This window comes from Mauremys reevesii, linkage group 7, assembly GCF_016161935.1.
Source record: "Mauremys reevesii isolate NIE-2019 linkage group 7, ASM1616193v1, whole genome shotgun sequence".
NCBI classification, from domain to species: domain Eukaryota; kingdom Metazoa; phylum Chordata; order Testudines; family Geoemydidae; genus Mauremys; species Mauremys reevesii.
Window position 1 is genome coordinate 48880067 of NC_052629.1, and position 26563 is coordinate 48906629.

Sequence of the window (26563 nt, forward strand, 5' to 3'; positions counted from 1 at the left end):
GTGTTTTGTTTAAATTGACATTTTGTATTAACTGCATATAAGCCACCTGTTTTGCTATCTTAAGGAAACGTTCATTTTCTGAAGTCTATTCTATACCAACCACGTTTGTATTTATATTGTATGTAATGTTTCAGCATGATTTTAAGTAGTACACATTCTCAAATGGTTTGGAGGAAAAAGTGTGACCACTACACAATGTGGATTTTTTTTTATTTCTATGAGGTTTGCTGTTTCACTGTATTGACTGGACAATTTATAACTTTTCTGAATCAGAATGATCTCCTTTCTAAATCTGTTTTAATTAAAGTAATCTAAGGTCTACACCTAAAAAAAAAAAAATAAGAAAGATACGCTACGCGCCACGCGAATAACGCTGAAGAAGTGAACTATCTATATACCGATCCTCCCCCCTCACCGTCCGGGCGCCGGTCCGATGTCCTCGCCGCCTCCCGCCCGCGCCCCCCCGCGCGGCGGTGGAGGAGATGGCGAAGGAGGGAATCGAGGGGATCGATATATATATCTAGATGAGATATATATATATATGAAAAAAAATCGATCGCGCCGCGCCGACGGCGGGGTAGTGTAGACGTAGCCTAAGAGCAACAGGAACAGATACACAACTATTTGAGGTTTACAAACTACATCTTTGATAAGAGAAAATGGTTTCATGACGTATACAATTGCTATTAAAATGTACTCTATATATTCTATATGATTGTATAATATTTTATACAACAGTACAAATAAAATATTTTTCTATTATATTTATTATGTTTAAACACAATTTTTGTTTCCAGTTAGCTAATATAAATAACACTGTCAAACAACAAGTTGGAAGTGCTGACATTTCTAGGCTTCGAGATTTAAATCATGCTGCAATTACAACCTTTCATGCTGTTTGGAGTTATCCCAGTGTTTGTTCAGTAGATTAAAATAAATGCATATTTAAACACCATTATAAGCCATTATTTGTATTTTGCTAAAGCATTTTATATAGGTTTTTGTTATGTTTGGCCAGGAACAAACAAACAAAAACAAAAATTGCAGCATCTAGGTGTAAATGTTGTCAGAAAGAAAATCCAGGACTTCTGTTCCCCTAATGCTATAAACTATCAGAAGGAAGGAGGGAAGTTATACTAAAAATGCTATTAATGAATTTGAAAAACTGGTGTTTGCTTTTGGTGACAGCGGCATGTGCATGCTTCTGAAGAGAACATCTGACAATGGAAATGGACAACAGAGGTTCAAAGGCTCCTAAGTAATGGGGTAGGGATTAACGTCCAACACTGATGTTGCAGGTCTTGCAACTGGGATCTTTTTTTGCATTTGCAGTAGACGAGCTCATTACCTGATGACCAGTAATTTCTGCAACTGTGCCAAGGGAAAGATCCACAGGATCAGTGTAAATTACTTCTAAAATAACATCCTGGGCATGGTGATAAACCAGGATGCCATCTTCTTCAGTGCAGGTCAGAAATTTATTATCCTTTGAATTTAGCTGAGGAAGGCGCTGCTTACAGAATTCATCTCCTGGTGAGCCAACAGGGGCAATAACAAGAATGACATAGTGATAAGCTGTGTACATGCAGTAGAAGTCCCCAAAGTACAAGTTAGTATTTGGATTGAAAAGTTTTTCGGCTGAAATCTCAAACCTGTATCTTCCATAAGGTGAATCTTGTGGTGGCTTCCCTGTGTTAAACTCAGTGTTGCAGCTAAAGAAGATGCCTTCCAACTTCCCACTGATTGGAGAGCCATGGCTACCACTGTTATCCTTGACAGAAGGCTGCATTGCATTTCCATGTTGGTCTCTAAAAATGAATGACTATTATTGTTTATTTTGCAGTGAAGAGTACAAATTTGATTACTTATAGGACTACCACCGTGTCACAAGGGACACAAAGAGAAACCAGTCATTTGAAAAATAAGGTTACCAACCCCCCACTCTCAAGGGAAAGCAAATCATGCTGCAATTACAAATAAATGAAGGCTTGACCAGGGCTCAAGGTGAGAAGGAATTGCTTTTCCATCTTGTCTCTGCTTCTGGAGGTGAGTTGTATGGAAAAAGAGGCAAAAACAGTAACAGAACCCCCCCCCCCCTGAGTGACACTATGGCAGGGAATTGCCCACATGCCCCCCCAAACCTGCGGCTTACTTGGCTCCTACTTACACGATCAGGAGTAACTTAAGCAGACTCAAACACAAAAAGTCTCTCTCTGTTTTATTTAAATAGGTCTTCACAGATTTTGAATTACAGGAGTGCTTAACCCATACAACCACTATGGAGTCCTGCCTGTGCAGCTCTGGAAGTTAGAAGTAGTGAAGATGATAATCTCAGTCTAATAAATTTGAGGAGAATTAATCAGTTTTGGCCCCACTAAGACCCCCTTTCATTTTCTTCTAAAGAAGCTGTTTCTCCACATTGTTAATACATGGCCCAATTTGGCTGTCATCGACTTGAGTGGAAGCAGGACTGGACCCAAGATGAGATATAATTTGGTTATTTCCAGCTGTAATTATCCTAAACCCAGAAATACACAAATCCAATCCCTTGCATTGCAGTTCAACTGTTAGTGAAGTGCACTGACTCTGTGTATGTATGTATACATATACAAACATGTCCAGGGTATCTCTCACTTTCTGTTTGCCTAAATACTTTCAAAGTGCAATGAATCTTCAGCACCCTCCTATCTAGAAAAATTATTTTACTATCACCACTTGGGTTAGGTCACTTCTCTTGTCAAAGCTATGACTGATTTCCTTTTGTTTTCTGCCTTGGTTGTAGACTATTAAGTCTCAATGATAAGACACTTCCAGGTCTCATGGCCACCTACTCCTTTACATTTCACAGAACTCTTGTCACCTACCTGGTGTGCTAAACCGCCATCATTCCTTCATGCAAATTGACAAGTCTTAAAAACACTTTTCAGAATGCTTTCTAACACTAATTCACCAACGAAAGCAGCTTTTGTTAAGAACACCATGCTCAATTCAGGCCATCATCTGGTAAGGTGGGGCATTACATGCTGAACTACATGAGCTGTTTCTCGGGTTGGTGGTAGCAAGAGAAGCTCTAATGCCAATGTGCTATAAATATCACGTGAGCACTTTTCAGTCACACACTCTCAGTATAAGGACAAACAGAATGGCCGACTGACTTGATGTGCCTTGACGCAGCATGTAAAGGACAGAAAGTTTCCCTGTATAGCAGATTTCCCCCTTCTCTACCCCAGGCATTTTGAGTTCAATAAACCAGCCTTTGTTAGAAAAATTTGTTTTCAACCAGGCAAATGCATCTGCATGTGCACTACCTTAGACTAGAGCCCACCTGCCAGTGGCATAACTAGCACCTATTGCCCAATACTGCATGTACAAAACTCCCTTTGAGTTCAATGGTAGCTGTGCTCTTGTAACCAATTTAAATATCAGGCAAACCCAGCATCGGATTTACCTGTAACTGGCACAGGTGAAATTTGTTAGCCTGATGGGTAGTTTAACCTTTACAAGCAAACAGGCGACCACTAGCGGTTGCTCACTGTTTTGGAATAGTTTCGGGGATGGGGTGGGGTGGATTTTTATTTTTGTGACAGTCCAAGGTAAACCCCTAACTAGAAATTCTTGTTTTCAGCTAAATTATAACAATAGAATGTAAGGTTGTTTCATTTTTTATATGCTCATGGAAAGCAGGTTTAGTCCTTGCTCCTACTGAAGTGAATGGGAGCTATGCTAGTGTTTCTTACATAGTTACTTTGTAAAACAATTGTTAACCATGATGTTGGTAAATATACTGTCTGTCAAAGATGGTTTCAAGTGGCATATGTAACAGTGGCTTTATCACTGAGATAATTATTGCCATTTCTAATCATACACCTTATTCTGACTAAAATTTTTCATATAGCTGTGACGTAAACTTCAGAAGCTTTCTGATGCTCTCAAGACCACCATCTTTATATTTGCAGAAGCAATGCTTTGGGAAGATAGGGTCTGAAAAGATTGAATTAAACAAATTCAAAAAAAAAAAAAAAAAAGGCCACCTTCTCTGCAACCTGAAAAATGTGCTTGAAGCTGTATTTCTGTGACAAGATACTGACATCCAGTGGCTAATTATAAGTTAGTATTCGCTAGGGAGTTGAGACACTTTGCATGCTGTCTATTTAAAGGAAGCAGTCATGATTAAAGTGTATGTTAATTATATGCCACATTGAAAAAAAAAACCGTAATGGTGTCGCAGGATCAAGGTTTACCTAGTAAACAGACCAAGGTCTTGCTGTGTGCTGTACAATCTCTTGAGACACCCACTGGACCCCTCCCACTCTAGCCCTAAATACACCACTTTGTGCACTACTGTTTACTACTTAGAAGCCCCTGGAGCCCATCAGAGGTCTTCTAAATCATAAGACAAAACAACACTTTGAGGCAGGGAATGTTAGTTGAAGGGTTACACATGATGCTGATGGTCATCAACAGCTTAGTCTAGAGCACATCGTACCTTTTGAGCCAGCAATTCTTTGCCAACTGTAAAAGACCCTGAATTTGCCTGTTTCTGAATATCTTCATGTATTCTATACTCCTGAGGGAATTATGCACCAAAATTCTGAAATGTAATTTGTCAATAAATTAATGTGGCTCCAGCCTCGCAGTGGGGACTACAGGCCACTGGCTGCACTGAGGTGCGAGATCACCCTGAAGCCCCCACCTCCCTCAGTACAGGGACTCAGCAGTGAGGCTGCACCTGACCCTGGCATAGTGCAAGGGCTGGGCCTGCCCTTCTGTGCCAGGCGCACCAGGTGTGGGTAGGCAGGCTCAGCCCAGCAGGATCCAGGTGTGGGGCAATCTGGGTGTGGGCAGCTCAGTGAGAGATCTGGATGCACAGGACTGGGGGCTTCAGGGGCAATGGGACTCTGCAGGGGATCCAGGTGATGGTGGCTGGGCTCAGTGTGTGTGTGTGTGTGGGGGGGGTATCTGGCTACCTTCAGAGCTTTCAAAGCTCTGTGAACTCAAATGTGCACATACTGTGAACGATGAAAGATTCACCCATGTGACCCCACCCAGTAAGTATGAGGATCAGGGAAACCTGGGCATTCCAAAAGGATGATATGCTCTTATTACAGAACTCACAGGCCTGATCCAGCACTTAGCTGCTCCAGTTTTCTGCAAGTGTTACTTCACTCAAACTGAGTTACATTTGAGTAAAACTGAGGTAATGCAGTGTTGAAACAGGCCCAAAATCTTTAACGTATGCTAAAGTATAAGAAATAAGTATGTTTAAATTTCTTTAAGGCAAGTAATCAGAGATTCTACCACTCTGAAAGGCAGTACAAAAACAGGGTTCTACTGCATTGCTTAGCAGATGGCAATGTACCCCCAAACCCGTTTTCTCCTAGAATACTACTCTTGCCACTGCATGGAGTCTTTTCCTAAGACACTGTTTCATGCTCAATCAATATCCTGAGCTCTAACCTCTAGTGTTGGGGGTGATGACATCTATATTTTGATTGGATAACTGTCTAGCTTTGCTGCCTGTGCAAAAGAATATTATAACTTCAGCACTAATACGCAAAATAAGCAAATAAGCAAAAAAACCCACGTTAAGAGACCACTAAGGATGCACAACAAGGCATTCAAAAGTGAGTAAGGGATAGAGCCACAAAAAGATTTAGGTGCCTGACTGCCACTGTAGGCATCTACATCCAACTTTTAGGCACCACTGTGATCCTCAAACCCCTGCTCAGCTGCCACCTAATGCTGGAGGCACCTAAAATCCCTACGCGCTGGAGTTTCCACCATTAATAATCCCTAGGCACTTGGGTTTCTGCCACTGAACATGTGAACAGCCAACTTAATCTAGGGAATCAGGTGCCTAAGCCCCTGCAGAGTAGGCATTCCTAGCTATTGTGCTTGGGAGGAACGATCCAGTAGACATTTCAACACCTACATTTCTCTGTGGATCTGGCTTTAAATGACACTATTCAGGTTGCATATGCTTGAGTACAATGTGCACATGCAGATACATGAGACACATGTATACATCAAGTACTTGCAGGCAAATGTATGCACAAAATTGTACATCCCCTATCTTTAGAAATATCATTCTGAATTTCTAGTACATCAATCATCATCATTATTACTTAGTCTTTAGACTATGATGGTGCCTAGAGGCTTACTAAGGACTGAAACTCCATTACACCAAGTGCTGTAAAAACACAGTTTCTACTCCAAAAACTTATTTCCTATTCAGATTCAGTGCTGAATTGTACAAACTTACATAAATAAGTCACTTCTCTTCTTGAACTGGAAATGTAGTGCACAGACTGTCTGTTGTAAAATTGTCTCTTTACTTAATATACATTTTAATGTTGCGTAAAGTTTTAATACTTAGCTGGAATTACTCTCTTAATGTGGACAATTTTGCATGTGTTTGTTTCTTACCTGATATAATCAAAGTATTCTTTGTGCTGATTCCGATAAAAAACAGAAAGCTTAAGCATACGTCCTGCAATCACTTCAGCTTTTTCCAAAAGCTGTGTTAGATGAACTTTTGAATAATCTGTGAAGAGAAGAATATCTGCTAGTAAGAAAGAAACATCATCATCTCCTAAATCACAGTCTAAACTTATTTTGCTGCCTTGTACAAAACAGACAAAGGGTGGGAAGGCAAAGAGCAGCAAAGGGCCAGATTTTTGGGACTTGAGCTTCAAAAAATCTGCCCCAAAGTGACAGTCAGTGGAAGAGCCAGGCACAAAATCCCCATCCACCAGACCACATGACCGCTTATGATTGTGATACGTGGTAGTTTTCACAAGGGGTTGTCAGCATTATCTCCTACTAATGGTATTTTCCATTAGAAACTGCTCCCTAATTCCCATGTGCCTACAACCTAGTAGCACAACATACTACCACAGAGGAAGTACTAGGGCTTTGATACAACCCAACTAATACAGGGTTAAACTCGCTCCAGTGCAGTTAGCACATACAAGGACTCACTAAAACTCTTAATGAGTAGTACAGGGCTTTCATACAGACAGGCTCTGTGTACTGGGGTGAATTTCATCCCAATGAAGCTGCGTGTAAGTAAATTAGGAGCCAAATGTATGCTCTCTAGAGCACAGAACGGGGTTGGGTGGAGATGGTGGTGCTCTGAGGCTTTCCACAGGCAGACTGCCTAGGGGCCGTGGGGTGCTGGGTGCAGCATGCTGAACAGAAGCACTTGGAGCGCTTTCAGGACGCTTCACAGCTGCTTGAGGCTAAAGACTGATGCAAGGATGGCCCTGCTTCAGTTTGGTTCACCAAGCACCCAGAGTGCCACCAAGTGCAATGTTTGGCCAACTGCTCATGGTCTGTGCACCAACTGATTTGTATGTGGGTACACCAGGAGGACAGTGTGTGAGGGTGGGGCATGCTGGGTGTCTCTGTGGCTCCCTCTCAACAAGGCACCAACAAGGGAGCAGCCACAGGTTGTTTATACATTTTTTAACGGAAAATAAGCCGCCTAAACCAACCCTTCCATTTCCACATGTGACAGGTACTGACTACTGACAATTATTCTGTGTCGCAATAGCTGATACAGACAGAAACGAATCCCTTTCATATAGCATGTTTGTTTTCTTTCTCTCCCTATGTGCTGTATCTTTTCCCAGCAATCTTACCTCCTGTACAAAACTCTATGATTTCACTCCACTCAGAAACAACGTAATCCCCATCAACTTGCTTTGATGCCGTCTGCACGGCTACTGTATATTCCGTTCTTGGGCTCAAGAACCAGTGTCCACGAACAGTCATAGGGAGAGGAACAGCTTTTGCAACCAGTTTAGTGGGTACATCCTAATGGGACAAAAAAGTATGATCAGTTAGTTGAGCAAAACTATATTCAGAAAGTCATATAAATTAATTTGGGAAGGGGGAATGAAGTTCAATAACATTATTTTAAACCCCTTAGGCCCAAATTCTGCTAACTTTTCTCACACAAGTACCACAGTGAAGTTAATAGGATGACACACACACTAGGAAGGGGAGTGAGATTTAGCCTTTAGCTAAGGGCATTCTTTTAATATTTGGTCTATGTGAAGCTAGACTAATATTATTACTTGCAGCATAGAATATACACTATAGATCAAGGACATCAATTTGTACTTAAAAATGCAAGCCCGTGGGGTGAAGACCATAATTTGATCATGATACACTATCCTACTAAGGAAATGCTAAGGCTGTTAAAACATAAGCTTAAAAAAGTCTCCTCTCACAGCTTTTAACTACATGTAACTTCACTGGCATACTGCCTGATTTACACCAGCATGAGGGAAGACCAGCCTTTCACGCAGCTCAGCACAAGATAAAGACAGTGATGCTTAAATGTTTCAAAACCAGTGCTGCATGTGTTAAATGCATCAGAACAAGCCTGTTTAAAAATAGCTCACGGGAAAGGCAAATGCATGCCTTTATGCGGAATTTGGGCTGTAAGCTGTGTGTCTATCACTATAGTCTTCTGGTTTCTATTTTTCCCCTACTGTTGTTTTGCTGTGGCAGAGCTTCAAACTACATTGTGCTGATAACAAAGATGGAGGCTCTCTTTTGCAGCTAGCAAAGCTCACAAGATGCTGAAATGCTTGAACGCCACAACATCAAGGACTGCAGCTTAGATCTCGCCACAAGGGAGTAGATGGTATACAAGGTTTCCTTGCCAGTACTATGCAGGAAACATGGCTGATTTCTGCATCCTTCAAAATCCTGCAGAAGACAGTAACAGCCTTAATCTTGGGAACAAGCTGTGCAATAATAATAATAATAAAACAGACAATATTGATTAACTTAATTGTAATCTTCTATTCTCCATTTGTGTGTAAGCAAGCTGAATGGTATTAGATATAGCAGCATGCTTCGGAACAGGCAGGTAATTTTAGAATTAGTATTATTTGTATTACCAGAGCACCAAATAAAAAAGAGGTGTGGTGTATCCACAATTTTTCCATTCATCAGAATAGCAAATAGAGATAGTCAGTATTCATTGATTAAAAGCTACAAAGGCTGACTGGGGAGAGAATCTGCATTTGAGAAACTGCTGGGAAATAACCGCTGCCTAAGGAAATGGGCGGAGTGATGATACAATGAATCTCTCATTCACAGCCAAGGTCAAATGGTGAAAAGGGATTCAGGAAATTGAGGACTGGTTTACACTGAGGTTATGGCAGGAGGGAATCAAGGCAAGAGGCAGTGGCGATGGACTCCCTACACTGGCGTGATGTGGGAGGTGAAATGGGATGGAATGTGGAAGGAATTCCCTGCACATGGGATGGGTGGCAGATGGGAGCAACAGCATCTTAAAGTGGCTGCTGTCATATGAACAATGGACATTTTAAATTAACCTAGCTTCATCCAAGCACAACTGCCAGCTAGCTAGAAATTTAAAAAAAAAAAAAAAAACCTCAAGATTTTGCTTTTGCATGACCAGGGGTGTCTCTAGGATTTGCGCCGCTCCAAGCAAGGCAGCATGCCGGGGGGAGGCGCTCTGGCGGTCGCCGGTCCCGCGGCTCCGGTGGCCCTCCCGCAGACGTGCCTGCGGAGGATCCGCTGGTCCCGCGGCTCCGGTGGCCCTCCCGCAGACGTGCCTGCGGAGGATCCGCTGGTCCCGCGGCTCCGGTGGCCCTCCCGCAGACGTGCCTGCGGAGGATCCGCTGGTCCCGCGGTTCCGGTGGACCTCCCGCAGACGTGCTTGAGGATGCTCCACCGAAGCCGCGGGACCAGCGGACCCTCCGCAGGCATGCCTGCGAGAGGTCCACCGGAGCCTCCCGTGGGACGCTGCCCCAAGCACGCGCTTAGCGCGCTGGGGTCTGGAGCCGGCCCTGTGCACGACCCATAAACGTTGTCTGAAATGATTTTTTTTTAATTAAGAAAAAAGGTTTCTTTTCTGTTTGTTTTTATATTAGAAATAATATAATAATACAGTTTTGTCTTCCCTGTTTCTGTACGAGGACTATTTGGAAATGGAAAAACTAGCAGGAATGTGACACAACAAGAAAGTGAAAACTGATTAGCCGAGAGAAGAGATTTCATTTAAAATCTCTTGATTTTTTTCCCCTTAATACTTATTTTACTCAGACTCTTAACTTGCTGAGGGAAAAAATGCTTTTTGTCAAAGACTCAATTGCCCAGTCTCTTAAACTGATGCCTGAGAAAGCTCCCATTCCAGTTACTTCTATGCTTTTGGGGCTGATTCCCTCACCCCCCAGTGTGGGAAGTTTCAACTGTAAGTTATTGTCAGACTGTGAGATTTAGCATGGGCATGTCGCTACTGTAAATAGGGTGACCGTCCTCTTTAATAAATGGAAAACATTATGCAGAATCCAGGCCAGCGGTGCAGCGTGGGTAAGGAATCCCAGCCATTGCCATACAAAACCAGTCACATATTTCAGAGTCCTTGACTCTATGAGCAAACTCTGCAAATAAAGACTTAAGATGTCCCTGGTCACAGGTTGTAAAGGCCTCCACACATCCCTCATCATAATGTCACTGCTCAGCCTATAGCAACAGATGAGCAGGATGGGACAGTGAAGAGTTAAGGTTGTTTGGTAACCTTATTTGTGCATTTTCCTACTTTAGTATTTGGGTTTATTTTTTAATGTGCAGACTGAAATGTGTTTTGAGAAAACTATAATGTACACTAATGGGATTTTCCCCCTTAACTAAGTGACACACAGCAAGAGGGAAGCAGGAAAAACAAGGCTGAGAAAGAAAAACAAGGAAAGGATTAAAAAATGACATTCCCGTTCCCAGCACTAGACCTTACACAAAACCACATCTTAAATAGATGTTATAGGACTCCAGCCAGACTGCACTCAGCAAAGCTAATGGACTCAGCAGCCTGCTAGCGATGCAATCATTATTTAGCCTCCTTATCATATTTCCTGGGGACGTACAAAAATTGTCTTAATCTTGAATCTAGTTTCTGTGCACATATCATAGAGGTGGTTATTGCCCCCATTAATTCTGCCTTCTTGGGCTTGCCAGTGAAGGCTCTACATCTTCATACCTCTAAAATGTGTATTCACAGCCATCATATTATTGTATAGCAGAGAGAGCGCACCAGCTGGCAGAGCTAGTCCCTGTGACAGCCAGCAGGAGGCAGCGTTGTGGTGAGTAGACTCTGTCACACAGGGGCTACATGATCATCTACACAACAAGAACAAAACTTTATTCAAAATATAAACTATTATTTGCATATGTTGTTATGGCTTTCTGGGAGTCAAGATCTTCTGCCTCATGATGAAAGGCAGGATAGATCAGTGGGGAAAGCAGATAAAGTCAAGAGAACTGAGTTGTGTTCCTAGCCTTGCTACTAACTGCTTTACTCTGAGCAAGTCACTCAGGGTATGCCCACTCTACGGGAACTGCAGCAATACAGCAACAGCTACGCTGACAGAAGAATTCTTCAGTCAACCTAGCCGCACCTACACCAGGGACTAGGTCACCTTAATTACAGCACTCGGGGATGTGAATGTTAGCTAGATCACTCTAAATTTTAAGTGTAGACTAGGGCTCAGTCAACCTCTCTGTGCCTGAGCTGCTTCACCTGTAAAATGGGGATAAGAAGTTACTCACTTGGGTTAAATGCTGTAAGTATAAACCATTACAACTAATAATATATGTCCCATCCTGCTCATCTGAAGGCTTTGTATGTGTCAACATACTAAACACACTGAGCAATCCCCTCTTCCTATTTAGCAGAGTATTTAAACTTGTGCCACACTTTTCTGAAACAAACTTATTTGTAGATATGGCAGGTAGCTTAAAACTGTTCTTAGCACTAAAGACAGATTAAATGAAACACAATGTCCTTTGACATGTACTATTATTAAGCTATTAAAATAATGGTCCTTGGAGTTCTCCCCTAAAACCCATCTACTGTACTTATTTCAATCCATCTGAACAGAAGAAATCCAGCTTTTACCTATTCACTAACCAAATGAGTATCAACATGTTTCAAGTTACATGCAGCAAGACAAAACAGATCCTATTTAACCATCATTTTAATTGACACCACCACCCCATGCAGTTTTACAAAAGCAGTTATCCATTTCCTTTTGACCAAGTAGTTTACCTCAGTGAGGAGCTAGGCAATTGCTGAGAAAAACAAAATAAAAAATAATGGCCTCTCCTTATTACATTACTTGTATCTAAAAACAGTTTATAAACAGATTTAAATGTTGAAGTAACAGGTACACCAATTTGCTACTGATCCTTTCTGGATAGTCATAGCTTTTACATCAACACATTTATATTAATTTGTATTTAGAGGGAAAAAAATATGAATTAAGCGATACCCATAATCAAGAATCCACCTCATGAAGCATTTTATTAGAAGAAAAGTATGTTTAGTCTTTCAGCATAAAATGGGAATTTAACTTCAAAGGCTACCAATGCAAAAGCAAGATAAACAACAAGAAATCCTGTTCTAATTTATTTGGTGCCACAACCATAAATGGGTCATATTATCCAGTGGTGCAAATTGGCATAGGTGCATTGAAGTCTATGAAGCTATGCCAATTTACACCAGCTGAGGACTGGGACTAGATCATGTTTTAAAACTCTCTGTTTAAAATTGCTATGATGATTTTTAGGTACACAACACACAAAACATTACTTCCAACCATCCTCATAAAACCAAAGGAATAGGACAAGAAAAATGAGGGAGGAGAGAGGGGTTATAAATATAAAGATAACCGTGGTCACGGTAAACAATACCGTTGAAGGTAAAAAGAGTAGCAGAAACATTTCCTGATTAAGCAGCAAAGAATCCTGTGGCACCTTATAGACTAACAGACGTTTTGCAGCATGAGCTTTCGTGGGTGAATACCCACTTCTTCGGATTGCATCCGAAGAAGTGGGTATTCACCCACGAAAGCTCATGCTGCAAAACGTCTGTTAGTCTATAAGGTGCCACAGGATTCTTTGCTGCTTTTACAGAACCAGACTAACACGGCTACCCCTCTGATACTTGATTTCCTGATTAGTTTATAATCCCTAACTGCTACAAGTGTTACAGTAAAGATATCATGATTTGATCTTGTCCCATTGGGTATTTGTGCTCTGATACCACTTAACTTTTATGGATCCTGCCGACAGCAGGTGATTGTGCCTTTGATAAGGTTGTCCTCCCTTGACTTCCATCTCAGTCCATCCCGCTACATTTCTAATAGCACTTTAAAATACTGTGAAGTCAATGGAAGTTTTGCTTGAGTTGAGGCATACAGGATCATGAGTGCAAACAAATTCAATGTACCACCATATAGAGAACTAATGGCAAGAATGGAGAGCAACTATTCGGGTCATAGCTGCTGAAATCTATGAGAAAGTGTGCTAAGACATTCTGAACAAGCATTAAGAGGTGGAGAAGGACTGATGGAAACCCTCCTAACAGTTAATTCCCATTACCGAGTCCTGTGTCAGGAAGACACATATTGCTGTTGTGAGGACATCATGGATACACAAAGGTGCACAATTCACAAACTGTGTAACAAAAAATAAGAGCTATAGGGGAACCAGAACTGCTGTTTTGCAGGAAATTTGTTTTAGGTCTCCATTAGAATGAAAACAAAGAATTTCAATATTCCTGCAAAATGAAATTTTAAAAAAATTATTTTGACTCAAAAACATTTAATGTCTATAAAACTGAATTTTTTTTATTGATTTTACTTTTAAACTTGAAATTATAATATAATACAAATTACATAGAATATTCTAACATGATCAAAATGTTTCATTTCAATTTCTTTTAAACAAGTTTTTCCAAAAATATTCTGTTGGAAATGTTTTTAATCAGCTGTATTAAAAATCCCAGCTTTCTAGTGAATTCAGCATGTGGCTTTCCAGGTCAGTCAGGAGGATTGTCACAACATTCACATTTATTTATTCTAAGATCATGCATTTCCATTGTTTGCTATTTAAAAAAAAATTACCTTGTGTTTAAATTTGTTGGAATTCTTGTTCTCTTTCTTGTTTAGATCAATAAAATAGTGAGTAATACGGTCCTTGGATTTAGAATCCATGTCCCATGAAATCTTGAAAGAATCACATGTGATGTTACTTATTTTGATGTTGTGTGGGACTGGAAGTTCTTCCATCTCTGCAATCCCACTATCTTGTGATTTATTCCCTGTGTAAAAATAAACATTGACTGCATTAGACAAATATGCACTAGAGTATGACTGTTTCAACTTTCAGCATTGGCCCCTTCCAACCATTCTTTTACAAAAATACATACACACAGCTTAGGAGCAACACTAAGGCCCAATTCTGTAAGTCATACTCGGTGGGGAACACCTGCTCACATGAGCTATTGCCTTGAAGTCAGTGAAAATACTCACATAAGTAAATGCTCATCAACATGAGTAAGGGCTCCACAATCTAGATCGTAGTAAATTAGACAACAAAAATGTTGTGCCTCTACATATATGGTTCCACAGAGATATATGAAGTATTTGGTGGCTAATAGTGAAAAGTTAACAGGACCAGAAATGACTTAATTTCATAGTGCAGTTACTGACTGTCAAAGGCAGTGGTTCTCAAACTTTTGTACTGGTGACCCCTTTCACATAGCAAGCCTCTGAGTGCGAACCCCTCCCCCTTATAAATTAAAAACACTTTTTATTATATTTAACACCATTATAATGCTGGAGGCAAAGCGGGGTTTAGAGTGGAGGGTGACAGCTCACGACCCCCCATATAATAACCTTGCGACCCCCCTGAGGGGTACCTACCCCAGTTTGAGAACCCCTGGTCAAACGTAAGAAATATAATTAGAAATGGAATTCGTCCTAGCGATTCTCAAACATCAAGTATAAAACAATGCTTTCAACATTTACAAGAGGCATGAAAATATAAAATCTGATACTGTTGTATTTGCAACAAGCATCAAATATTGACATTGTGATAGTCTCCGTTTGTCCCTTGGTTCTATCTGCAATGTTTATATACCTGAACTTCACTGCAGTTTCATCAGGAAGCTTCTTCTAACTTCTACAAATGCACATGAGAGAGAGAGAGAGAGAGAGAACTAATTGTCCACTGACCTCACAAGCAACACTTGAACTAAAATTAGGTGTTTCCCTACATGCCTGCCTAGCGAGTGCTTCCCTGCAGTGGCGCTGCCAGCAAGTGTTAAGGGATGAGGTGATCTTTGCCAGACTCAGACTGCATAAGAGTGTAGAGGAATGCAAATCAACAACAGAAAAGAACAAGAGAAAAACAGAGACAAGGACATGGCACAGAGAGCTAAAAAGCAGTGAAGATGGATGGATAGTATGATGAGATGGAAAAGAGAGAGGGTAAGAAACAAGTAGATAAAGATGGGGAGGAAGACAGAGAGATGAGGAAAAAAAGGAGTGTGGGGGAATTACCACTGACAACTACACTGGGGTTAGTTAGAGGTAGTGGTACTAATTAAGGGAGGCTGGTGGGAAGGCAAAAGCCCTCCCCATCCCCCACCAAGGTTTTTCCACTTGCAGAAAGTTCCATAGGATCCAGCGCTTGGGAGATGGTGCAGAGGGGCATGGCCGGACCATTTTAAGCTGTGGTCCCAAACTGTATCAATACGACTGCCGCTGCAGCATCGCTCCGGTTGCCTGATAACACCACCACTGAAATTTGACCCAGATGCCCTTCCATCTAGACAGAATACATGACTTTGGCCACCAGGATCTAAATTTACAGGCGTGTATGTAACACCAACAGACTCCATTCGCCAGCGGGTGGGATTGAACCTGGGATCTCTGGAGCTTAACGCATGAGCCTCTACCACATGAGCTAAAAGTCAACTGGCTGTTAATCAGCCTCATTTAACTCTCTCTAAGTGGTCTCAGTACCACTAGATGGGACAACACAACACTACACCCAGAAGGTGTGTGGGTTACATACTTCCCCTAGCTGAGGAACCTCATCCCAAGCTTTAGAGTTTTCTCAGTTGAAATCCCAGACGAGCCCCTGCTTGTAACAGACCATGGTTGCCAGGATCAAACCTGGGACCGCTGGAGCTGAATGCATGAGTCTCTACCACATGAGCTAAGGCTGTAGAGCAGGGGTAAGCAACCTATGGCATGTGTGCCGAAGGTGGCACGCGAGCTGATTTTCAGTGGCACTCACACTGCCTGGGTCCTGGCCACTGCTCCGGTTGGGCTCTGCATTTTAATTTAATTTAATTTTAAATGAAGCTTCTTAAATATTTTAAAAACCTTATTTACTTTACATACAACAATTGTGTAGTTATATATTATAAACTTATAGAAAGAGACCTTCTAAAAACGTTAAAATGTATTACTGGCACGCGAAACCTTAAATTAGAGTGAATAAATGAAGACTTGGCACACCACTTCTGAAAGGTTGCCGACCTCTGCTGTAGAGCCTACTCAATTAACTCTGTCTCTTTAAATGGTGTCAATGCCACTAGATGGGACACAACACCACACCCACAAGGTGTGTGGGTTACCTGTACACCATGTTTGTGCAGTAAAGCAGAGGCTGTTTTATGTGTGCAAATTCTATATTTGTGCTTATGCATCAGTACTATGTATTTACTGTTGGTCCCAGACAACCTGATCACAGGCTTTTGAAAATTTGTGTCTGATTGTTCATATTAGTAAACTGATAAGAAGTTCATTAGGAATTAAAAATACAAATGTGATATGAGCAGAACTTAGGAATATAAGATGGAATATGACAACTTCTGCTTTAAGCGACAAAGAGTCCTGTATCAGAGGGGTAGCCACTTCGTATTCACCCATGAAAGCTTATGCTCCAATACGTCTGTTAGTCTATAAGGTGCCACAGGACTCTTTGTCGTTTTTTTACAGATCCAGACTAACAGGGCTACCCCTCTGATACTTAACCTCTGCTTTGTTAGCTGTTTTACTCTGACAAATAAAGTAAACGTAGCAGAAACCTTGACAACCTGTACCGGTGCAGCATTGAACGTGAAAGCTGAACCTTTATAATTCCAAGTCTGGTAGTTGTTTTTTAGACTGATGTGACTGTAGAAATAGGTGTTTCCAAAAAAGGACAGCATGGGATAAAAAGATTATTTTCCCTCCTCTGAGTAGGGTGACCAGATGTTAAGGGGAAAATATCAGGACCGCCGCAGTGGAGCGGCGTTTTTTTTTTTTTTTTAAACTACACTTACCTGTCCGGGAGTTCGGCGTCAATTCGGCGGACAGCCCTTCAGTCACGGACAGTCTTCGGTGGTATTTCAGTGGCAGGTAATAAACCTTGCCACCAATGACAGAAGCACCTGCTGCTGAAATACCGCCAAAGACCGTCCATGACTGAAGGACTCTCCGTCGAATTGCCGCCAAAGACCAGGAAACAAAATATCGGGACAAATGGCGTCCCGACCGTACTCCTCAAAATCAAGACAGTCCCGATTTTATTGGGATGTCTGGTCACCCTACCTCTGAGGTTCAAAAGTCAGTTACAAGAAAAAAGACTGCTTTCCAAAAATCATATTTTTTTTCTAAAAATCTCTTTTCTACTGAAGTTGCAAACATTCTACTCCCAGTGTCAACATTTGTGTAGTGCAAACTGCTATTTCTTTTCTTAACTCAATATTGAGTTTAATATACCTAAATTAACAACCATGCAGTTGTAAACACAATTAACATCTCCTGCAAACAATACAGCCTTGTTAGAGACTGAAAAAAAAAATTCTAAGCCATGACGTTCTACTGTATCATATACTTATTTCACCCCACTCTTTTGCTCATGATGTCTCTGGAGATCTGGTCTTTCCTCCATGGCATTGCATTGCCCCCATCTGAATTGCAAATGTATATTTTATGTGTTATTATCTATGTCAGAAAAAAATGAAGAGGCACAGTTTATGAACGTGATAATATTTCATGTTTCACCTTTGACTCACACTCTTCATTAAGACGAGCCTTCCAGAATAAACACCCCTAAATATGTAAAACACTTTAGTAACAGGAAAAGGCTATCAAGGCATCAATCACATCGGGTTGATTTGAATGGCACCTTCCTTCTTTTTTCAAAATTAAATCCTTCAATTCACTTTTTCTCCAGAAGTAAACCTAGGGTGTCTCTTGAAGTTATATGAGCTAATACTGTCCATTTTTTTTCCTATTTTTCATTTTCTGTTTATTGAATGCAATGGCTCGCTTTCAATCCATATTGACAGGGCCGGCTCCAGGCACCAGCTTATCAAGCAAGTGCTTGGGGAGGCGACTCCGGAGCGGGGCGGCACTTTCAGGTATTCGGCGGCAATTCAGCGGAGGGTCCCTAACTCCCGCTCGGAGCGAAGGACCTCCTGCTGAATTGCCGCAGATCGAGATCGTGGCTTTTTTTTTTTTTTTTTTGGCTGCTTGGGGCGGCAAAACCCCTGGAGCCGGCCCTGCATATTGACCCGTCATTTTCTAATATTTACATTAAGATCCTTAGCTATCTAAGTCATCACAAGTACGAATGATTTATCTCAATCAACTGTCAATCCATCTCTTCATTAATTTTAGTAGTTTTTATTAAGACAATTTCAAGTCTCCCCTTTACCAAAGAAAAGAAGGTCAACTAAACTTTTCCCTCATGTTAGATTATCAAGAATTGGTATCATGTTTGACAATCTATACTTCCTTCACAGCAGTCATTTTTTTTTTGGTACAGTGGCCAATACCACATATGCAGCATTGCAGTTGAAATCTAAAAGTATTTTGTAGTTCACAAAACTATTACCACCTATGAACTTCATGGCTGTCATGGTGCTTTACACCATGGCCAATGAGAACAACATTGCAACAGTGGGAATAGACTCAGATCCTCTTTTTCAAAAAGTACCAGCCCCTGCCATTTGAACCCAAGTACTAACTCAGACCCCAAATCCTGCAGTTGGATCTGTTCAGATGGATCCTTACATCCACAAAGATCAGATTGCAAGATGAAGGCCTCTGCAATTACCAATATGAGCATAACACACAGTCAAGCAAGTTCTGATCCCATCCACTAGAGGGCAATGGTTAAACAGAATACATTCAATATACATTTCCAATTTGTATTTGAAAACTGTGCTAGTGCAAGGTGGTAGTTTTCCCATTTTATTGCAGCTGTGCACTGTGAGAATGATTTCAATGTTTCTTTTACAATATCCACGCCTGCCCCCAAAATATTTTTACTTTTACTTATCTGTAAACTGGATATATTATACCAGATTCGTTAACTGGACATATTCCTTAGTTTGGGTCTTTGCACCCAGAAAAATTATTTCACTTTTATAAGACTGACATAAGGTTCAGTGCAGATGAAAGTGAAATGGAAAAGATCTTTTAGGTTAGTTTGTTTATTTTCCTGCCGTTTAGTGAAGGACTGCTTCTTACAATATAGTCTCTAATGTTGTTCAATCCAGTTTTAAATCGCTCAAGCAATGGGGCTTCAACTATTTAAACTACAGAACAGTCTCTGAGAGGAACAGACCTCACTGTTGGGAACTTGGAAGTTCTGTTTTCAATATCGTCACCCAAATTGCTTTTACACGTTTGATGAAATTTAGCCTTCTTGAGGGGTAGTATGAGGGGTATGCAAAAGCTAAGTGGGACTCAAGTGGAATATCAGAGGTTCTACAATTGACCAATCACACTTGTAAATTTCCATTTAAAGTTTCCCATTGTCACTTATTCTTGAGAGATTTTTCTATCCAGCATCTAATTTACCCCTTTATTCTCATCTCAGGATGTTACTGATACATGCCCATCCATTCATGCTGAAATCTAGTAGTGAATCACTCAAAGGATAGGTTAACAAAAGGAAATAAACCCTAGGGCAAACAGAAGTTGCAATTGAACCAGTAGATACTTGCTCTGAAGTAGTCCAAAATCCCAGTTAAAAAGAATTTACCACTATGGTTTGGTAGCCAGCTGTTTTCGTATTTGCTTCTCTGTCAGTTCTTTATGGATGACTTGATCTTTCCTTGCTGAAACATCACTTAGATGCAAAAATGAAAATAACCTACATAATGCTGGAATGGAGAACTGTAAATTGAAAATTAAAATGGGGCAGCTTCTGTTTAAAGCTATTTTGCATTTTCCTGATGCTCCAACACTGGGAACAGCAACAGGGGAACATGAGAACAATACTTTTGTCACATGTCCGCTGGCTGAAAATGCAAAAGAAAAGACTAATAACCAAATGAACCCAATCTCCAGTGTTCCCCTGGAACTAGAGTCTTCCCGTGGAACTAGAGACCAGACATTTCACAAACACCTCTGTTTTCACAAAGTCTGAGTTTAGTTATTTAATAAGTAAACAGTCCAAGGGATTCTTGATCCTTTCATGAGAAGCCAAGGAAGCTACTTATTTGTGTACTGTTCACACTTTGAAGGACTAAAATCTTATGCTCAAAGCCACAGAATAAACACGAAATGCCAGCTTCACTGACATCAGTTGGAGAACCACAAGATTAATGCTTTATGCTCCTATTCACAAGCTTATCTCTCTCTGCCATACCCAGAGTTAAATTTCAACTTAAATTGTCTAATCAATTTTAAAGCAGTAGTGATTGTCACTACTGCAGCTAAACCAAAATGCCGGCAATTGAGTAGATACAAATTATATAAAATATATACTTAGCTTAGTGTTTTCATTATATCCCCAATTCAGAAATTAGCTATGAGTGAAAGAAAGAAAATAGCACTGACGTTTCTGTTGACCATTCAGAGCTTTCACTTGCCACTGTTGGAGACAAATGATAGAACTTGGGAAGTGATAAAACCAAGCTGAAAATACTTGAAAGATGTCTGGGATTGCTTTTGAATTTGTCTCACTACCTGGAAAACAAGCAGCTGAACCATTAGGTCTGAAGTGGTGGAAGAATGAAACAGAAAACCCTATTGGAACCTCTTGCTGAAAAATGGTGATTGTACATACACAATAACTACATTTTTTGATTTTAATAATATGAGCACCCTTCACTTTTCCCTTAATACTCAAAAGACCGAAGTCCACAGCATGGAGAACTTGCCTACTGATTTTTCATTTAACACACAAAGGCTTTTTAAGTTATCCACAAGGAGACCCTGAAGGCATTCACTTCTAATACATTTTTTAAAATAGACACAGAAGAAATTTTTTACAAAACTGGAAAAAATAAAATAGTTACTTTTGGGCTCTGATATTACACTAACAGTCAAATTAAGCCTCTAAAATGAGGCATTAACAATGGAAAGATGCTTGCTAGTCATGCGATAATTAAGTCCCTATATAATTTGCATATATATGATACCATTTCCCCACCTCTATTTTGCATATAATTATCATGTGGACAACACATTAAAAATAAGGGCTCATGCTGGAAGGCTACGCAGCAGACACACTGCAGTGAGACTACTGAGCATTCAGACTCGCTACAGAGTTGATGTGATTTTTATTAGGAATCAAATCATGCTTTCACTCCCATAACTCTATACCTAATGCAAATAGCTTAGCTTGCATGATATCAGCCACCTCTCACAGCAGTAACTGTGCAGTCCGATGCACTGTGTAAACAAGAAGAATTATCCATCAGTCAAACAAATTCATGGAAAACAGTACCTGGAAATGATTGAATACAATGAAATAATGAGCACCTATCAACAAGTAACAAACAAAACAAAAAACCCTACAGCAATAATAAGCATGACTGTGTATTCTCAAAGCAAAACAAACTTCTGAAACATTCATTCCATTGCAGTGGCACTCTTTAAAGCAGAGGCAATTAAAAGAAGAAATAATCATCACTTAAGATGAAATCCTTCTGTGTGGTGGATTCACAAAATACCATTTGTTGTTTATGGATTGCCATGCAGGAAAAGACCAGTGGATATTTTTTGAAATTATCCTCTGCTTGCCACCTGGACCTAGATGTTGTGGTTCTGGTTCTAGGAGACTGTGGGAGGAATTTTCATATTGATAATTTCCTGGCCCATGATTAAAGTTCAACCCATCGTTAGTTCTATATCTGCATCTAGGATTTTATGTGTATCTACATATGCCAAAAAACTGTCAGAATATCAGAACAGAATTTTCCTGTGAAACACCTTGCCAAATGCAGAGGTAACATAAATAATGGTGACAATTATACATCTCTAAAACAGTACAAATAAAAGTGTAATTTACATACTAGCAAGAGTTGAACCAGGAAAAGCAACCAACAGAAGGGTGTAAGAAAGTGATAAAGGACCCTCTGTGTTGTTTTAAACTTTCCTGTTGGCTTTTTCCCCTGCTACAATCCCATCCTCATGCCCCGTCAGTGTGTAGATTACTCCTATTTAACAATATGTAGTGTACATTACAATTTACACCACTTCTGAATCTGGCCCATCATGTGCAGGTCCACTGCCTTATTTGACTTCTTGTTGAAGACATCATTTGCAAGGGATAAGGGCAAGTCATCTGGTTCTGAGGTTTTCCTGCTCAAGGGTAAATCTCTGGTAATTTTTGAGTCCTGGTGTGAGAAACATGGGTGCAAGTTCTTGTGATCTTCCATTAGCAATGTGAGAACAGTATTACATGTTTCCTAAGATACAATGGTATTTTAATAGGATCTTGGAAAACATGTCCTTTAGGGAGCCTCAACAAACGACTTGGCATTCTGGGTGACTTATTGTTCAATTTGTGACTTTAATGTTACCGTTTAGATGTGGATATACATGTGACCATCCATCAGTCTGGAGTCTGCATCTAAGGTGTCTGCATCAAATCATTTACTCTGTCCAAGGGATGGAATATCTTTTGCATTTAACATAGCCTGCATTTTGACAAACTTCAAAACAGTAGACTCTCGATTGGTGCACCCAGTTTCAGTCCGATCACACTCCCTTGCAGAGATCCCCTGGGACCTATGTATTCAGAAAACAGATATCCCTATTTGGAACAGGAAAAAAATCTAGAGAAGCCACTTTCCAAGTTGTAAAAGAGAAACAATGTCATGACTCCTCATCTGTGATCCACTCATGAGGATGGAATTTTGTACATAAAGATTAACTCACAATCAAATAGTCAGGTTTGTATGTAGCATATTAAAATGAACAAACAAAAAACCTTAGCCCATAAATAAAACTGGCATTTAGGTGAGGAAATAAAAGCTTGATAGGGCAATCAAACTGAATGATTTTACTGTGGTTACAGGATAATAATATGCACAATAGATGAAATATAGCCAGGTGCTGAACTTAAATTCCACTTAGGTCCAGTTTTGAGGGTTTAAATGTGTCAGAAATGGTGCACAGGTCACTGTGCTGGCCCTCTGCACAGGGGTGAATTTCACCCAATAGGATAGAGACCTACTCTGAACTGGTGCATCAGAGATTCTTCTTGCATATGAATGGTATTCTTCCAATGGACAAAATCATTCTCTACATGGGTTTGTGTTTGTACAGGCAAGAGTGACTAATGAAACTGCAGAACTTTTAAAAGCCAACACTGGTTGTCTAAGGTTCCCGTTGGGTTTCCCAGCCAGGAAATCCATAGCACTTATAAGAATATATACCTATAGGTTGGGAGATAAAGAAACTTAGTTGGAGGCAAACTGGCTACAGAAATAAATTCATTTCACTCAATAGAATGTAAATAACTTTTATCTGGAATCATTTGAACAATAATAAGAGTCGACTCACTGGGGAAAACTTGGTGACTCTTCACAGTATCCCCAAAAAGGTTTAACACTTTTCCCCATTTTTAGGGAGAAGAGGGGTTTTCTCCATCCAAAGGAACAACAAGCTTAACCTGAAGAGAAGAGTTTCTCTTTTGTCTCTTTAGATAGGTTACTACCAATGAATAGTCAGACTAGACTAAGGCCAGCTCTAGACTACCACCTACTTTGGTATAACTTACATCATTTCTCCCGCCAATATAGCTAGCGGCTCTCGTGGAGGTGGATTTATTATGCTGACAGTAGAGCTCTCTCCCGTGAGCACAGAGCATCTTCACCAGACGTGCTGCAGCTTCTAGTATAGTCTAGTTCTAATATTGCTGTGCCTAACAGAACTCTTACGGGTGCAAACAAGAGCTTTGTTTTGTTTCGTATCGGGAACTTTTGTGTGGACTCAAAGCAAGATCATGTCTCCTGAGCACTGTCAGACTTGCACTTCAAGGAAGAACAAGAAATGAAATAAGAGACTGGACAGAGAAATTCCCTTTGAAAGATTCAAATCCTGATGCCGCCACCATGAGGGGATTCTGGGCAACAATATTTATTAGTTGGTCCAATTCTGCTTCAGCTCCTTGGAAGGCATGACCAAAAGGACCAGAGGATCATTTTAGACAGGGCCAATCAGTTGGCTCCCTTAGGGCCAAAAGAACTTGCCTTTGGCAGATGAGTTCCCTAAAGAGGTATCCACTACTATCAGAAATGCTGTAAGCTTGCATTTGGTTAAATTCTCCTCCAAATAAACTGCTCTGCGGGCCACAGTTAATACAGCATTGCCCCAGGTATATGGGATCTTGAAAGGCAACGCGCAAGTATTCTGACACTATATATCCTACAAATTGGAAATCAGCCAGGATGTTAGGGGGAGAGAATATACTGGACAGAATAATCTGACTTTTTCTGAAAATTTATGAGGTAACTGTCCTGTCTGAGATACACTTTTGTACTATCTTTGTGATATTTTGGGATAGCTTTGGAAGTTTTTTAAGGACAAAAATGCCAATCCAGTCAGGAACCTCCTTGAAGAGACAGTCCTTATCAATATGATGACTTCAGTACATCATTTTGAATGAAGTAGTAAGAGAGGGATGACTGGTGAATTAAGGTTAGAGGTTAGTAGCTGAGAGACCACTTTGAACTACCTCAATTGAAGAATAGTGTGACAAAAAGGGAGAACAGAAGGTTTAAACTCCCAAAAATGAGCAGTTAAATCACCTAATTGCATAAGTCTATTGAGTAAGGTCTTTTATGAAAGCCTGTAACGTTCAGAACCTGATGGTTACTATAAGATATGTATACAGACTGTGGTTATGAATCTATGCATTTATGTATATAGAAAACTGTCCTCATGATCTGTAGTGCAATTCTAGCTACACCTTAGAGCAGGGAGGGGCACCTGCCAAGCCATGGGTTTATAGGAACACTGTCTAGCCCAGGAAAAGACAATGATGGGCCATTAGAGTTAATGGGAGGATACTGAGACACCCCAGCTATCAAGTCAAGAGGAAATCACCCCCCCTCCAAGTTGTCATGCCAAAGGGGGAAAAGAAAGTCTTTTAAAAAGGAGGCTTGCATCTGAGATTTATTGCTAGAGACTGAGGTACAGCTTCAAGCCAGGAAGCTGTCTGTGAAACGCTGGATCCCCCTATAGCTAGTGGGTATGCTGGGAAATGGTTCAAAGGCAATAGGTAATTAATTGTATTAGAAAAGGGATTTTAATCTAATATGGAAGTGTAAAGCCTAAGGTTCAATCTTTATGTTCATTTTCTATGTAACTTCTATATGTTTGCTCTCCCCTTATTATTTCATCTCTGAATCTGTGTTTTTTCTGTTAAATAAACTTTTAGTTTAATTTTACCCAAAGCAGGCAAACTATGTGGCTACTGGGGTGATGGGCTACCAGATGGGAATGGTCCAAGTGTCTGGTAATTAAGAACCTTGGGGAGAGTTGGGACTGGAAGGGCTGTTGGTGTCACCCTGAAAAGGAGTAACTAGGCTGGTAAGAGTAACACTTTGTGCATGCGGCCTAGCTACTGGTATCAGGCACCCTGAAATTACAAGGTAATTAAGGGCCGCCAGTGACACAACCCTTTACCAGTCTGGGTGATCCCCAAAACGTCACAGATGGCCCATTATTTGACTGGATAGAGGGAATGAGGGCTACTTTCACTCTGCCTGACAAAACTGATGAGGTCTAACTGCCTTGACTGTCACAAAAACCCTGGCTATCAGAGAAGATACGTTTGGGAGAAAAGAAGAGGGAAGAAATATGTCTTAGAGGTGAGTTCCATTTTTAAGGTCTCACACGGGCCTATCTGGACTAGAGAATCTTATATGATGAAAGGCTGCGCCTGTCCAGCTGCGGTTGTGCTGAGAGGCTTGGAGGCTTTTATATCTCGGCAATGCCTGTGCACTGTGTAAGACTTTTAGCATGACAGAGTCAGCCTCACCACAAATAAGCACACAGATTTTGTCCCTGAGCATACTTTGGCCTCTCAGCCATTTCGAATTCCCCATTAAGGGAGAAGCCTAACGAAACTGGGAAAACCACAACAGCGAACATTCTAGAAAAAAGATCAAGACTAGGATAGTTAACAGAAGCCTTGAGATAACATGGTTGGGCTCAAAAATTCTCAGTTCTATTAACCATTCATGCCTGCTCAAGTGGGATGTAAGCAAATGCTCACTACTCAGATTTACCTTGACCACTCAGAGAAAGACAATGCTCAGTGCAGTCCATTGTGGCAAACTGTGAAGTATGTTTTCAGGGAGTAAAGCTCTGGTATTGTAAATTTCCCTAACTTGCTTGTTTTCTTAAAGTGTCACTGCATATATACTGAACAGGCAATCTGTTATCACACTAAATTGCTTTATTATAAGGTTATGCATCTGGTATGTATG

At 40.6% G+C, this 26563-nt stretch overlaps 1 protein-coding gene across 10 annotated transcripts in view; it reads right to left on the minus strand.

Moving 5' to 3' along the window:
* Positions 1 to 599: 599 nt before the first annotated feature.
* Positions 600 to 26563, minus strand: part of PHYHIPL (phytanoyl-CoA 2-hydroxylase interacting protein like) — a 95454-nt gene continuing 69490 nt past the window's right edge. For 3 of the 10 annotated variants that reach the window (XM_039547416.1, XM_039547406.1, XM_039547413.1), the window contains 5 exons: positions 13947 to 14143; positions 7644 to 7818; positions 6427 to 6544; positions 4487 to 4591; positions 600 to 1808 (listed from right to left, as the gene is read on the minus strand). In XM_039547416.1, coding sequence (XP_039403350.1) covers positions 1274 to 1808; positions 4487 to 4591; positions 6427 to 6544; positions 7644 to 7818; positions 13947 to 14111 — 1098 coding nt within the window. In that variant the 5' untranslated portion in view covers positions 14112 to 14143 and the 3' untranslated portion in view covers positions 600 to 1273. Of the gene's footprint in view, positions 1809 to 4486; positions 4592 to 6426; positions 6545 to 7643; positions 7819 to 13946; positions 14144 to 14964; positions 15007 to 17724; positions 17826 to 20675; positions 20710 to 26563 lie in introns of those variants that run through there. The other 7 variants (XM_039547409.1, XM_039547408.1, XM_039547410.1 and 4 more) reach the window with 7 other exon arrangements.